The following is a 13,370-nucleotide window of genomic DNA, read 5'->3' as shown; positions in this document are numbered from 1 at the left end:
TGTGAAAAAACAAGCACTCTGTCTTTATTACCGCACCTTAGGACCTTAAGTTTTGCCCCTTATTCGTTGAAGTCATGCATTTACTTAGAACATTGTTTGCTGGCTATTTTTAGTTAATAGATGGAGTGTATGTGTTTTTGTGTGTGTGTGCATGTGACTGTGTGAGTGTCTACATATGCTGATATCTGCATTTACATATGTGTGTATGTGTATGAGTGCTTGCATGTGTGTGTATGGGCTTGGTAGTGTGTTTGACTGGTGCCAATGATCTACCCATCCACTCTGATAGTCTTTCTGTCCCCTGCTTGTCACTTTCCATTAAACCATATTCCAGTCTGGCAGCCCAGTCCATTAGGATATACTGTGTGTGTGTGTGTGTGTGTGTGTGTGTGTGTGTGTGTGTGTGTGTGTGTGTGTGTGTGTGTGTGTGTGTGTGTGTGTGTGTGTGTGTGTGTGTGTGTGTGTGTGTGTGTGTGTTTTGTGAGAGAGGTGTGTGTGAGAGAGAGAGAGAGAGAGAGAGAGAGAGAGAGAGAGAGAGAGAGAGAGAGAGAGAGAGAGAGAGAGAGAGAGAGAGAGAGAGAGAGAGAGAGAGAGAGAGTGAGTGAGAGAGAGATTCAGGTTGTGGGGTATGAATGTCTCTGTAAACATGCAAGGTTGTCAGGCTGTTGACTGTTTGTGTTTTCAGCATCATCAGGTTGTTTGGAGTTTCTTTCCCTCTCCACTCATTTCCAGCTTACTGGTTGTCAGACTATTTATGCTACTGGTATCTCCTGTATTCTATATTCTATATCCAATATGCAACATCATATGGAGCCATATTGGTCTGTTTGCAAGATGATGTGTGTGTGTGTGTGTGTGTGTGTGTGTGTGTGTGTGTGTGTGTGTGTGTGTGTGTGTGTGTGTGTGTGTGTGTGTGTGTATGTTATCCATCCCATCTGTGAATACATGTGGTATTTTTGTGGGTGATCATCATGCCAACATATGGTCATAACACACTGTAGATGGCATCACAGATCCTTTGTGTTTGACTCATTGCTGTGCTAGCAGTCCATTGTTTGGGGGAAACTTTAAATTATTCATAAGCTCTAATTAGCTGGTTGAATGGGGGCCCTACTGGGTTATTTTCCTTCTGTTGTAGTCCATGAATTACACATGATTCCAATTCTGTTCTCTAGTAGCACAAACTTCAGCCAGAATGGAGCCCTTCAAACACACCGCATATTTGAACTTAAAAACAGTTGTCAGATATTATTCATAATACAGATTGCTTTGCTCTCTGAGTGGCTGATTCTGTCAGTCTGGATTACTCGATGGTTAAAAGAAGATGAAGGGCCACTTATCTGTCACATTTACGCATGGTAACCTAAATTTGTCCATTTTCTTTTATAAGTGAGGCAAAATCAAAGTTAATGAACAGACAAAAACAATATCCATGCATCTCATGTACATCAGAGCACAGGTTTTTCTGTAGAATTGCAGGTGAATAACGGTAAAGGGGTCCAGTGCCTTGCTTAAGGTTAAATTGGGAGTGATAGTGAGCGCCATAGATGCAAAGCAATCTTAGGTTTATGCCCAGCCAGCATTCTTCATTGTTATCTGCAGAGATTCACACCAGTAGTCTTCTGGTTGTACGCCTGGCTTTCTGCTTCTAGCTAAATAGTGATATACCAATTATTCTGTTTCGAGAGCCAGAACTAGCTTGTCTTGGGGATGACTCAATTAAAAAGTAGAATTTTTGGCTCATAAAAAAAGTAAAATACAAAATGAGATTAGAAAACGTAAGGAAAATTATACTAACCATTTCATAGAAACAATAACCTGCTCTGGTCAGTTGCTGCTCAGTGACCTGATTTGTGATATCATTTCCATAAAGAACAAGTTGTTGGTTATTTACAACATGGTGTTACTTCAGAAATTTCACTTTTATAGAGGCTAGAGTTTTAGAAGCTACCTTCTGACATGAAGGTTTGCTGAAAAACCAGAGCTCATTTTATGAGGAAATTACTTTTTTTTCCAGATAGTGCGCATCTCATTTAAATAAAATCTTTTCATTCACAGCGAACAGCGAGCTATAAATTAAAATCACAGTTTAATTCACTCTGTCAAACTTAGTTCTTTGGAGCTGCCAAGGTCGACTGAGTGGAGATATTGTCCAACTGAGCCTTTGCAGCCTTTAGCTGTCTGGTGCTGGAACGTGTAAAGAGAGTTGGAGATTAGGCTATGTCTTAAATATCTGCAGGGCCACATCACATAGTAGTTGAAAATAAGTTCTTTACAAATGTTTTCACTTTCTTAGAGTATGAAATAAGAGTGCATTTATGCGTTCAGGACAATGAGGCACGCTAGTAAATTCTCTGCCAGGGCAAAGTATGTCAGAATGCCTTCCGTAGACTGGGCATCCAGGTGGTGTAGCAGTCTATTCTGTTGCCTGGCAACATGGGGATCGGCAGTTCGAATCCCCGTGTTACCTCCGCCTTGGTCGGGCATCCCTACAGACACAAGTGGCCGTGTCTGCGGGTGGGAAGCCAGATGTGGGTATGTGTCCAAGTCGCTGCACTAGCGCCTCCTCTGGTCGGTCGGGACACCTGTTCGGGGGGGAGGGGGAACTGGGGGGAATAGCGTGAGCCTCCCACGTGCTACGTCCCCCTGGCGAAACTCCTCACTGTCAGGTGAAAAGAAGCGGCTGGCGACTCCACATGTATCGAAGGAAGCATGTGGTAGTCTGCAGCCCTCCCCGAATTGGCAGAGGGGGTGGAGCAGCGACTGGGACGGCTCGGAAGAGTGGGGTAATTGGCAGGATACAATTGGGGAGAAAAAGGGGGATAAATAAGAAAAAAATGCCTTCCTTAAGCTTCTTTACCATCCAAACTAGGAGTCTCTGCAGTGTCCTTGGCAAACAGGACCAAGAGGAACTCCACCTACATCAAAGTAGGATTTGGAAATAACGGTACTCATAGCAAAAGAGAAGATAATGATTCCAAAAAATTTTTTTTATCCCTTTTCTAAAGATTTCCAGTATTTCATTTCAGTCGGCTGGTGCTGTACAATGTGTATTATAGAGAGATAAAAAAAACTTCCCGTGTATTGGATCATGGAGACCGAATCACTCCCACACTGCTGCACCACAATATGCATGCACACCACAGCCTGCTGATCAGACCGCCTGAGCCCGTTTTTATCCGCTGGATTAGCCCCTAGATTACATTTATTCATTTATATTTATTGAAGTACGCCCGGATTCGGAAGGAGAACTAATTTGCTAAAATTTAGAAAAGAGAGCACATGCCTAAAAAGTGGTGTACCAGATGAAGACGATACAACCACAAAGGGAGCGTTGCCACTACATTGACCAAGCGTGTGTGTACGTGTGTGTGTGTGTGTGTGTGTTTGTGTGTGTGTGTGTGGGCTCTGTGATGGTCTGGCGGCCTGTCCAGGGTTTCCCCCCACCCGTCGCCCAATGACTGCTGGGATAGGCTCCAGCATCCCGCGACCCTAATTAGGATAAGCGGCTTGGAAAATGGATGGATGGATGTCAACCTGATGGCCAAGGTTAGAGTTAGGGACAAGGGAATGAATGTAGTCAATTAGGGGTCCTCACAAATATAGAAAAGCAAATGTGTTTGTGTTTGTCTGTGTGTGCGTGTGAATACGCGCACACATGAATGTGTGTGTGTGTGCGTGTGAATACGCACACACATGAATGTGTGTGTGTGTATATGTGTGTGTTTGTCTGTCTATCTGAGTTCAGATCAAATCTATTTCTAGTACTTTCCATGAAATCCCTTGGTTACTTGACAAACTTGAAACAAGCTGGTTACAAGAGCACACTTCCTGTCTGTCACAACACGTCTCCATCACTGCACGCTGGACAAGCGGTCTTTTAGTGATGCCAACTGCAATACACACAAGGGATTCGCACTAAAACAGAATGGTAAAGAGAGCTAGTGAGAGAGCGGAGAAACATTCAGGGGATAAAAAAAGTGTGATGATGGTGCCGGATATATGTCTTTGTTTCTCCAAACAAACAAAGAGCCGTTTGCTACTGTGGTTGAAAAGACGCAGAGCTCTTTCACCTTTACACAGAGATGGGTCTGCTGGTGTAAAAACAAAACAACCTGTTACTTGTTTCTTTCCCAGGCTGGTGGGAACCTTCCGGATGGTTCTTCAGAAGGTGGCAGAGGAAGGACACCTGGAGGTGACCGACACACTTATCGATGACAACAACACCTCAATAAAGGTACAGCATGTTCAGACTGCATCAACATCGTGGCGTTATTTTTTTATTTTTAAGATTTTACATGTTATTATTGCAATGTTGAAAAAATAAAAAGGAGCTGCATAATTTCCCCCGAACTATGCCACTTTTTAACTTTCAGTGCTGCATTTGCAGAGAATTTGTCGCTCCGGCAATGATTACAATGATTTGGAGGTGGAAATAAAGCAGCTCATTAAATGAGAATAAATTATATTATCTCTCAGACGCGCCACAATATCTTTCTTCAAGAGTATTCATAAAAAAAGCAGACCTTGCAAGAATTCATTTTCTATCAAGCAACAAGAGTTTTAGTCTAAAATGACTGCAGGGCCCAATTTGTCTTACATTGCATCCTTTCCAACGCGACGATAGCACATGTGTAATGTTGTGGTGTTGATTCTGAAACGATGTATTGTTCAGCCCTACTAAAAACTTGGACTGCCAAATTAAAAATAAATGTCAAACATAAACGACATTAAATTAAAACCTATTTGTTTGCCATAAAGTTTGTAGTATGAGAGGTGAATGACGTGGCTTGGGAGGCGAGCCTGCCACGGCTTGTGTAAATGAGAGAGAGCAGTACAACAGTGTAAGTGAAGGCTAGCTCATCCGTAGTTTAAAGCACCCTGGGGTACAGTATGATGCTGGGGGTGCTCATGAGAGCTTATGAAGATGCTAACACATATTATATGGGGAAACTTAGGGGCTACACACATGCACATATGTAGGCAAGGTTGTGTACTCCCCATCCCCCCTCTGTGTGCACGAACACACACACACACACACACACACACACACACACACACACACACACATACACTAATGAGATGCTTTTTGTGATAGTACATCTCTGCAACACCCTAGCAAAGGATGGGTGGAGCGCCCTGCTTCACCTGAGAGCAATGCTTTAATTTGCAACTCGGCACTCCCATGGTTCTCTAACTCCTTGGAGTCCGCAGTGGATTGGAGAGAGACACAAAGAGAGAAGGAGAGAGAGATGGAAATACATAGGAAATGGAAATACCTCTGTCTTTGTCAGTACGATAAATGGCCGCATTGTCATAAAGATCTGGCCATAGTCGGGGGGTGGGGGTTAGCTCCCCTCTAGTTCTTCCCATGAGACATGGAAGACAAACATTGGTGCTGCTTATGTGCCCCGCTTGGATTAAACCAAACAGTTACCGTCGAAATGCATTCCTCATTTAACCACCAGCGACAAAAAAAACAACAACAACACCTAATAAGACTGTTAATGTAGATAGCCTTTGGCAAATGATTTTTCCAAACACAGTCAAGGTTTTATCCATTAACCTGGATCTGGACTTAAGGCGTTGTGATGTGACACAACACTTGTCCACCATGGTCTAGATTCGACTTTGGCTTGTGGATGATGGTCTGCCCAAGATAATGTGGAGTTATACTTATGCCCCAAACCTCAAAGGTAGAAGTGGTGCGAGGGTTTGGGACAGGGTCTCTGTTATGACAATAACAAACAGAATCAATCCTAAAAAAACAGGAAAGGGGAATTTCTTTTAACCTTTTAAGTCCACCTTAAAATAATGAATTCATTCTTTGTGTTACTCAAGACTGAAAGATGGTATGAAAGGGCTATATAAAGGTTCATACAGTGTATGCAGTTGATTCAGTTTCGATAATACACTCATTCTAATGAATGGTAGCTCAGTAATCAGCATTACACTTTTCAATCAAACATCATTTTGAGAGTTTTCCAGTTAGATTTGCCCCAAAGGCCCTTGAAATTGCTAAAGCAAACACAAAATCAGTGAGATCTGAATGAGAAGATCCTCAAATGCAGACTTTCCAGGGGCATCCGGGCGGCGTAGCGGTCTATTCCGTTGCCTACCAACACAGGGATTGCTTGTTCGAATCCCCGTGTTGCCTCCGGCTTGGTCAGGTGTCCCCACAGACACAATTGGCCGTGTCTGCGGGTGGGAAGCCGGATGTGGGTATTTGTCCTGGTTGCTGCACTAGCGCCTCCTCTGGTTGGTTGGGGCACCTGTTCAGGGGAACTGGGGGGAATAGCGTGATCATTCCACGCACTACGTCTCCCTAGTGAAACTCCTCACTGTCAGGTGAAAAGAAGCGGCATGTATCAGAGGAAGCATGTGGTAGTCTGCAGCCCTCCCTGGATTGGCAGAGGGGGTGGAGCAGCGACCGGGACAGCTTGGAAGAGTGGGGTAGTTGGCCAAGTACAGTTAGGGAGAAGGGGGGGGGGATGCAGACTTTCCTTCTGCACCCTGTTTGTTAACTTGTTTATCAATATAATAAGTACATTTCACTGATCCACCTGTCCCCTTTCCAGACTAGTGTGTCCATCGAGATTAGATACCAGCCGATGGACGGCACCATCCGGGTATGGAGTGACGGGGAGTTCCTGGATGTCCCGGATGATCAGGATGGGACTTTTGCCTTTGAGACGGACAGCTTACTGTCAGGACAGAGTCACGGGACGGGCATATCCCCTGGACGATCTCTACAGGGATCCATACCTACCTTCAGAAAGTGAGTGATTCGTGTAAACCTTTCCACGTCACCGCAGCAGCATCACTTTTTCTCAATGTCCTCATTGTCCTCACTGATTTCATCTTTTCCTAATTTATTACCATCATTGTCGTTATGGCATATCACTCAAAGACATCATATTTCTAGAGTCCACTTTAAGTTACTTCAGTTGACCTGTTGAACCTGGGTTTTCTTGGTAGGGCTTATGTAGTTTTGAAACTAGCCGGTGGTTTTTAAATGGGTGTATCGGGCCTGAGGGCTTCTCGAACACACATACCAACACACAACAGTACGACCATTGAATTGGGATGACAACACTAAAAACAACACTAACACTTACGTTATATTGTCCCTTCACACAGTGTATGATTCAAATCTCAAAGCGTCACTATAACATGAAAACGAATGAGATCACAGTTTTCATCGTTCATAGAGGTATTCCAGGCGAATCATTTAGAGATGTCATCATCTTGGAGGATTTTTATGTCTCTAAACACTAAAAAGGTTAATATAGATTGAGTATCAACTAAGGACAGTATGAATAGACTGGCCTCCCCCCAAGGGAAGGTAAGTCCTTCAGGGCTGGTATCAGGTCTCTGTGGTTTTTGCTGAATATTGTATGGAATAATGTGTGGGCGGTATGGATTTCCACTGAGACTGTGTGCTCAGCCAGAGCGCTAGATCTCTATCAACATAACCCTTGTAAGTTTGTGTGTGTGCATGCGCATAGCACATGTTTGTGTTTATGTTTTTACTCTTTGCAAATAGAATTTTAATGCCAAAAAATGCGCTACCTTATAGTTTAGAACTGAATAAAAAGGAGCCCATGGCTGTCAGGCTTCAAGGAGCCCAGGAAAAACCAGGAAAGTTGTTTAGTTAAAAATTAAGAGCATCTCACAGGTATTACATAAACACTCATTAAGGACCAAGATTAATTAAAAATATCAGCTCAAAAGAGAGCCCCAGCTTGGACGGTGAGCACATTAAAAGACACGAGGCAATGAGATCAAGTTGAAATCAAGTACTAGTACAGTATACACCAACCTTCATGCACTATGTACCCCCACACACACCTGCACCCCCCACACACACACACTTACCATGTCACCCTATACTTGTGGGGACCTCTCATTGACTACATTCATCTCTAGCCCTTAATCCTGACCTTAACCATCATAACTACATGCCTAACCTTAACCCTTACCCTAACCTTAACCTTATCCTAATTCTAACCTTAACTCTAAACCCAAGTCTACTTCTACTACTCCTACTACTTTCGGCTGCCCCCGTTAGGGGTCGCTGCAGTGTATCATCCGTTTCCATCTCTTCCTGTCCTCTGCATCTTGCTCTGACACACCAGCCACCTGCATGTCCTCTCTCACCACATCCATAAACCTCCTCTTTGGCCTTCCTCTTTTCCTCTTCCCTGGCAGCTCCATATTCAGCATCCTTCTCCCAACATACCCAGCATCTCTCCTCCACACGTCCAAACAATCTCAATCTTGCCTCTCTTGCTTTGTCTCCAAACCGTCCAACCTGAGCTGTCCCTCTGATATACTTAGTCCTAATCCTGTCCTTCTTCTCCACGCCCAATGAAACTCTTAGCATCTTCAACTCTGCTGCCTCCAGCTCCACCTCCTGTCTTTTTGTTAGTGCCACTGTCTCCAAACCATATAACATAGCTGGTCTCACAACCATCTTGTAAACTTTCCCTTTAACTGTTCCTGGTACCCTTCTGTCACGAATCACTCCTGACACTATTCTCCACCCACTCCGCCCTGCATGCACTCTCTCCTTCATCTCTCTTCCACACTCTCTGTTACTTTGAACAGTTGACCCCAAGTATTTAAACTCCTATGCCTTCATCACCTCTACTCCTTGCATCCTCACCATTCTGCTGTCCTCCCTCTCATTCACACATAGGTATTCCATCTCGCTCCTACTGACTTTCATTCCTCTTCTCACCAGTACATACCTTCACCTCTCCAGGCACTCCTCAACCTGCTCCCTACTCTTACTACAGATAACAATATCATTCGCTAACATCATAGTCCTCAGACACTCCTGCCTGATCTCATCCGTCAACCTGTCCATCACCATTATGAACAAGAAAGGGCTCAGAGCGGATCCCTGATGTAATCCCACTTCCACCTTGTCATTCCTACTGCACATCTCACCACTATCACACTGCCCTCATACATATCCTGCACCACTCCTGCATAATTCTCTGCCACTCCCAACTTCCTCATACAATATCACACCTCCTCTCTTGGCACTCTGTCATATGCTTTCTCTCAATCCACAAAGACACAATGTAACTCCTTCTGGCCTTCTCTATACTTCTCCATCAACATTCTCAAAGCAAACATCGCATCTGTGGTGCTCTTTCGTGGCATGAAACCATACTGCTGCTCGCTAATCGTCACCTCTCCTCTTAACCTAGCTTCTATTACTCTTTCCCATATCTTCATGGTGTGGCTGATCAACTTTATACCTCTGTAGTTACTACAGTTCTGCACATCACCCTTATTCTTGAAAATTGGTACCAATATGCTTCTTCTCCACTCCTTAGGCGTCCTCTCACTTTCTCTAACAAACTCTAAAACCTAGTCCTAACGCTAAAATAGACCTTTTTCCTCCTGGGGACCCATAAAATGTCCCCACAAGGTAGGTTTTTGTATCCTAATGGGGACCAATTATTAGGATAGAAAAATCTGGTACACACACAGACACACACGCATTGGGTATAATACAAAGTCTTTTATTTCAACCCACTCACAATCATCTGCAATTCTTTACCTGGCTACAGACATATGCACCATACGTCCTTAGTGCGAGACGAGGGCACCTGTCAACTAGTCGCCGTGTTAACAGAGAGCTGTCAGTCAGGGCTCAGAGGAGATGCCGTAGGGCTTTTGTCTAGGAAGAAAACAGAACAAGTTGCAGAGAACATTGCTGAGTGGAAAACCAATAGAGAGGCCGGGGAACAAACCCTGAGCAAGCCAACAGATTCGCCTCTGTTCATCATGGTCACTATCACACCAGTGGTGAACTTTCTGACGACTTCGTGGAAACTTTTCAGCAGCCTTGCCAACTTTCATCCCAAACTCTAATGTCCTGGGATACTAGCTGCTCAGTCCATTCTCAGCTGAGATGTTTTCAGAATTAACTATTTATTCATCTTTGGTTATGTCATGAACTCTAACGCACTTGAAGATGTTCAGCATTAAGCGCAGGCTGTTTTGCTGTAGAGGTAAAGCATTAATATGTATGAGACAATTTCCTCCCCGGGGTGACCATTTTATACTTCCAGAGATGAGCACAAGGTGGAGAGGGAGCGGGATGAGGATGCCACGAACAGTTTGGGCTCCAGGTAATCCATGTCCCATGGGTTGCTGTTTGATTTTCTCTTAATCATCTTTTGTGTAGCAGTTTGAGTGAATTAACCCAAACTCCCTCTTCAGAGGTTCAACATACCCTCACAGTCCTCCAAGTACAGGGGCTATTTCATGGCAATTTCACCTCACCGTGATAATCTGTCTCCAGCTCAAACCCCTATTTTAGTGTTTCGTTTTTCACCAAGACAGAACAGTTTCTCCCTCTCAGGCATAGATCAACATCATTTATGATAATCTGGTATTTTCCCCGATGACATTTCCCTGTAATAAAGCAGCCACTTATCCCATTCTAGACCATTATGTCTTCATCTGCACCACAACTGAGAACATCATGCCGTTCTATGTGCGATTAGCATCCTGCTTCGCTAATAGTTTTTAATGAGTTTAGGTATGATGCACCCGGCAGCAATGTGTATCACTCATCAGAGAAATTTATCTAGAGATTGCGTGTTGGTGTACATACACGTGCTCACAATCACATGCATGGGTTGCTGTGTGTTTTCACCTTTTTGTGTTTGCATGCATGTGCATTAATGAATGCATGTGTATTAATTTGTGTGCGTGTGTGCGCGCGCGGTTGCATGTGCATGTGTTTGATTAGTAAGACAAGGTATTACACACACAGAAGTTTCCAGAGACTTGTCAGCTAGCCACTTGAAGCTCTTTTTTAAAGCTGTGGCGTTAATGAGACTAGGAGATGCTTTGCATATATGACCAGGCATGAGAGGAAGGGGTGTGTGGCTGGTGAGAGGATCCTAAAAGCAGTTTGTTTCCTTCTCTGTCACCAACCAAACCAGAGGTTCGATTCTTTTTTTGGGGGGGGGGTCCCCACTTTTTCTCCCCAGTTGTATCCGGCCAATTACCCCACTCTTCCGAGCTGTCCAGGTCGCTGCTCCACACCCTCTGCCGATCCGGGGAGGGCTGCAGACTACCACATGCCTCCTCCGATACATGTGGAGTCACCAGCCGCTTCTTTTCACCTGACAGTGAGGAGTTTCACCAGGGGGACGTAGCATGTGGGAGGATCCTGCTATTCCCCCCAGTCCCCCTTCCCCCCCTGAACAGGCGCCCTGACCAACCAGAGGAGGTGCTAGTGCAGCGACCAGGACACACATCCACATACGGCTTCCCACCTGCAGACGCGGCCAATCGTGTCTGTAGGGAAGCCCGACCAAGCCAGAGGTAGCGCAGGGATTCAAACTGGCGATCCCCGTGTTGGTAGGCAACAGAATAAACCGCCATGCTACCTGCACACCCAGAGATTCGATTCTTAAGTGCAATAGGAACGTGAGGACAAATGTACAAGAAAATTACTGTCTCATTACTACAGAGTGTCCCTGGGTACACTGGGTCCACACAACACAATCTATATGTCTTTTACCGCACTGATAATGTCAACCATGTCTCAGTACAGTTTGTGCCGTACTTAATTTTGATCGGGCTTTAGACAGAAACCTATTTGCAGTGTGTGTGTGTGTGTGTGTGTGTGTGTGTGTGTGTGTGTGTGTGTGTGTGTGTGTGTGTGTGTGTGTGTGTGACATTTGCCCATTCCTCCTAAAGATGACCATCCCTCAGCCGCCCCTCTCTCCTTCCATTTGCTCAAGCCCTTTGTGTTTCTGCACCAGGCAATGCTAGAGTGAACTGGTTTTGCAGGGGTTTTGTTATTGCTAATGAATAAATCACATCCTTCATGTTCTTTACCACCAGCGAGGCAGATCCACTGAATACTTTAGTACGCACCAGATATGAGGATGGCCTTCAGTTGTCACTTGATCAGTGGGCATCAAATACAGGAGCATAAACAGATCGTCTATAGCCTTACAACTTTATTACCAATCTAGTCTCATACATATTAAGCTGACCATTTGAGGATCACACTTGAACACTGATCTTTTGCACAAGGGAATAAATAACCTTGTTGAAACGGTCCATACAGTCAGTCGATACATACGTCTGTCTATATGTGCATAGAGAATGGGGTTATTGTGTTCATTGTTAGTTGATTTAAATATTCGGGAGACATTTGTAGATCATAAAATTTGCGCTCAAATACAACAAATAGGCCTGACCTAAAGCTTCTGAGAAAAATGGCTCACACTCACATTAATTCATTATTATTATTTTTTTACATTTTTGATTTATTGCATTCATGTGTGATTAGTTTTTTGTTCGTATGAATCCGTGTTGTCTTCAAAGGGGGTCTTTGGTGCATAATGGATTATGGCGGTGACACAGAGAGCAGCATTGTGTTGTTGCAGGTGTTGCGGTTGTATATTTTTCCCCCCCAAACAATCTCTCTCGCCTTTATCTTTATGCGTTTGTACAGCGGTTGCCATCAGCGGTAACAACAGTCTTCAGTGTCCCAGGTGCTGGAGGCTCAATGCAGCGCTGAACCACTCCAGAGCCAGTGGTGCATGGCCGCAACATCGTTCAGCATACACACAAACACTTAATAAGAAAAGAGAAGAAAAAGGTGCAGTGACTAGACAATCTAGAAACCATAGCATGTCAAATTTACTTTTATTTAGCTGCAAAGGTTAAATATCAATGTTTTACTCCTTATATGTATATGGAATAAAGGATTTTATAGCAATCCATGTAAGTTAGATGTATGAAGGTGTCATCTTCAGTCTTTTCCAGTATCGCTGGCGTAAAATAGGAACTTTTTGCAGCCGGGTTTTACTTTTGCAGTAAAAGTCCTCGAATATGTTCAGTCTTTTTAAGGCTCTCATGCATTTCTCATGAACCCCGTCGCTTTCTTACCTAGGGAGTGAAGATTTGTCACGACTCCATTTTCTCCCCTGAGATAAGTTGGTTTGTCCAACCGTTTACATAACTTATTTCTCCTCGTGTGGTTTGTGTACCCCTGGATGTTTCTGGACTTCGAGGTTGGATTTTGCTGTAGTTTGCAGTGGTGCATTTTCTGTTTTTGTCACACCGCCGTATATCTCAGTGTCGCTCTGTTGTTTTTCTGTTCCAAGCCCCGATGTGGGAGCAGACGATGACGACATGAAGACCTGCCTTTTGGGGTAAATCCAGGTTCTGCTGTACTTGTGTGTTTGTGCCAAATCGATGCAAGGTCATTCCCCCCCCCCCTTTTTCTCCCCGGTTGTATCCGGCCAATTACCCCACTCATCCAAGCTGTCACGGTTGCTGCTGCTGCACCTCCTCTGCCGATACGGGGAGGGCTGCAG

At 44.3% G+C, this 13,370-nt stretch overlaps 1 protein-coding gene across 1 annotated transcript in view; it reads left to right on the top strand.

The window, feature by feature from the left end:
* otofa (otoferlin a) overlaps window positions 1-13,370 on the top strand; it is a 112,452-nt gene that overhangs the window by 52,363 nt on the left and 46,719 nt on the right. The window contains exons 4-5 of the mRNA XM_056294431.1: window positions 4,138-4,237; window positions 6,579-6,778. Coding sequence (XP_056150406.1) covers window positions 4,138-4,237; window positions 6,579-6,778 — 300 coding nt within the window. The remainder of the gene's footprint in view (window positions 1-4,137; window positions 4,238-6,578; window positions 6,779-13,370) is intronic.

Source organism: Lampris incognitus, chromosome 15, assembly GCF_029633865.1.
Source record: "Lampris incognitus isolate fLamInc1 chromosome 15, fLamInc1.hap2, whole genome shotgun sequence".
Lineage (NCBI taxonomy): Eukaryota > Metazoa > Chordata > Actinopteri > Lampriformes > Lampridae > Lampris > Lampris incognitus.
Note: the sequence above shows the minus strand (reverse complement) of the source record. Positions and strands in the feature narration are given on the sequence as shown.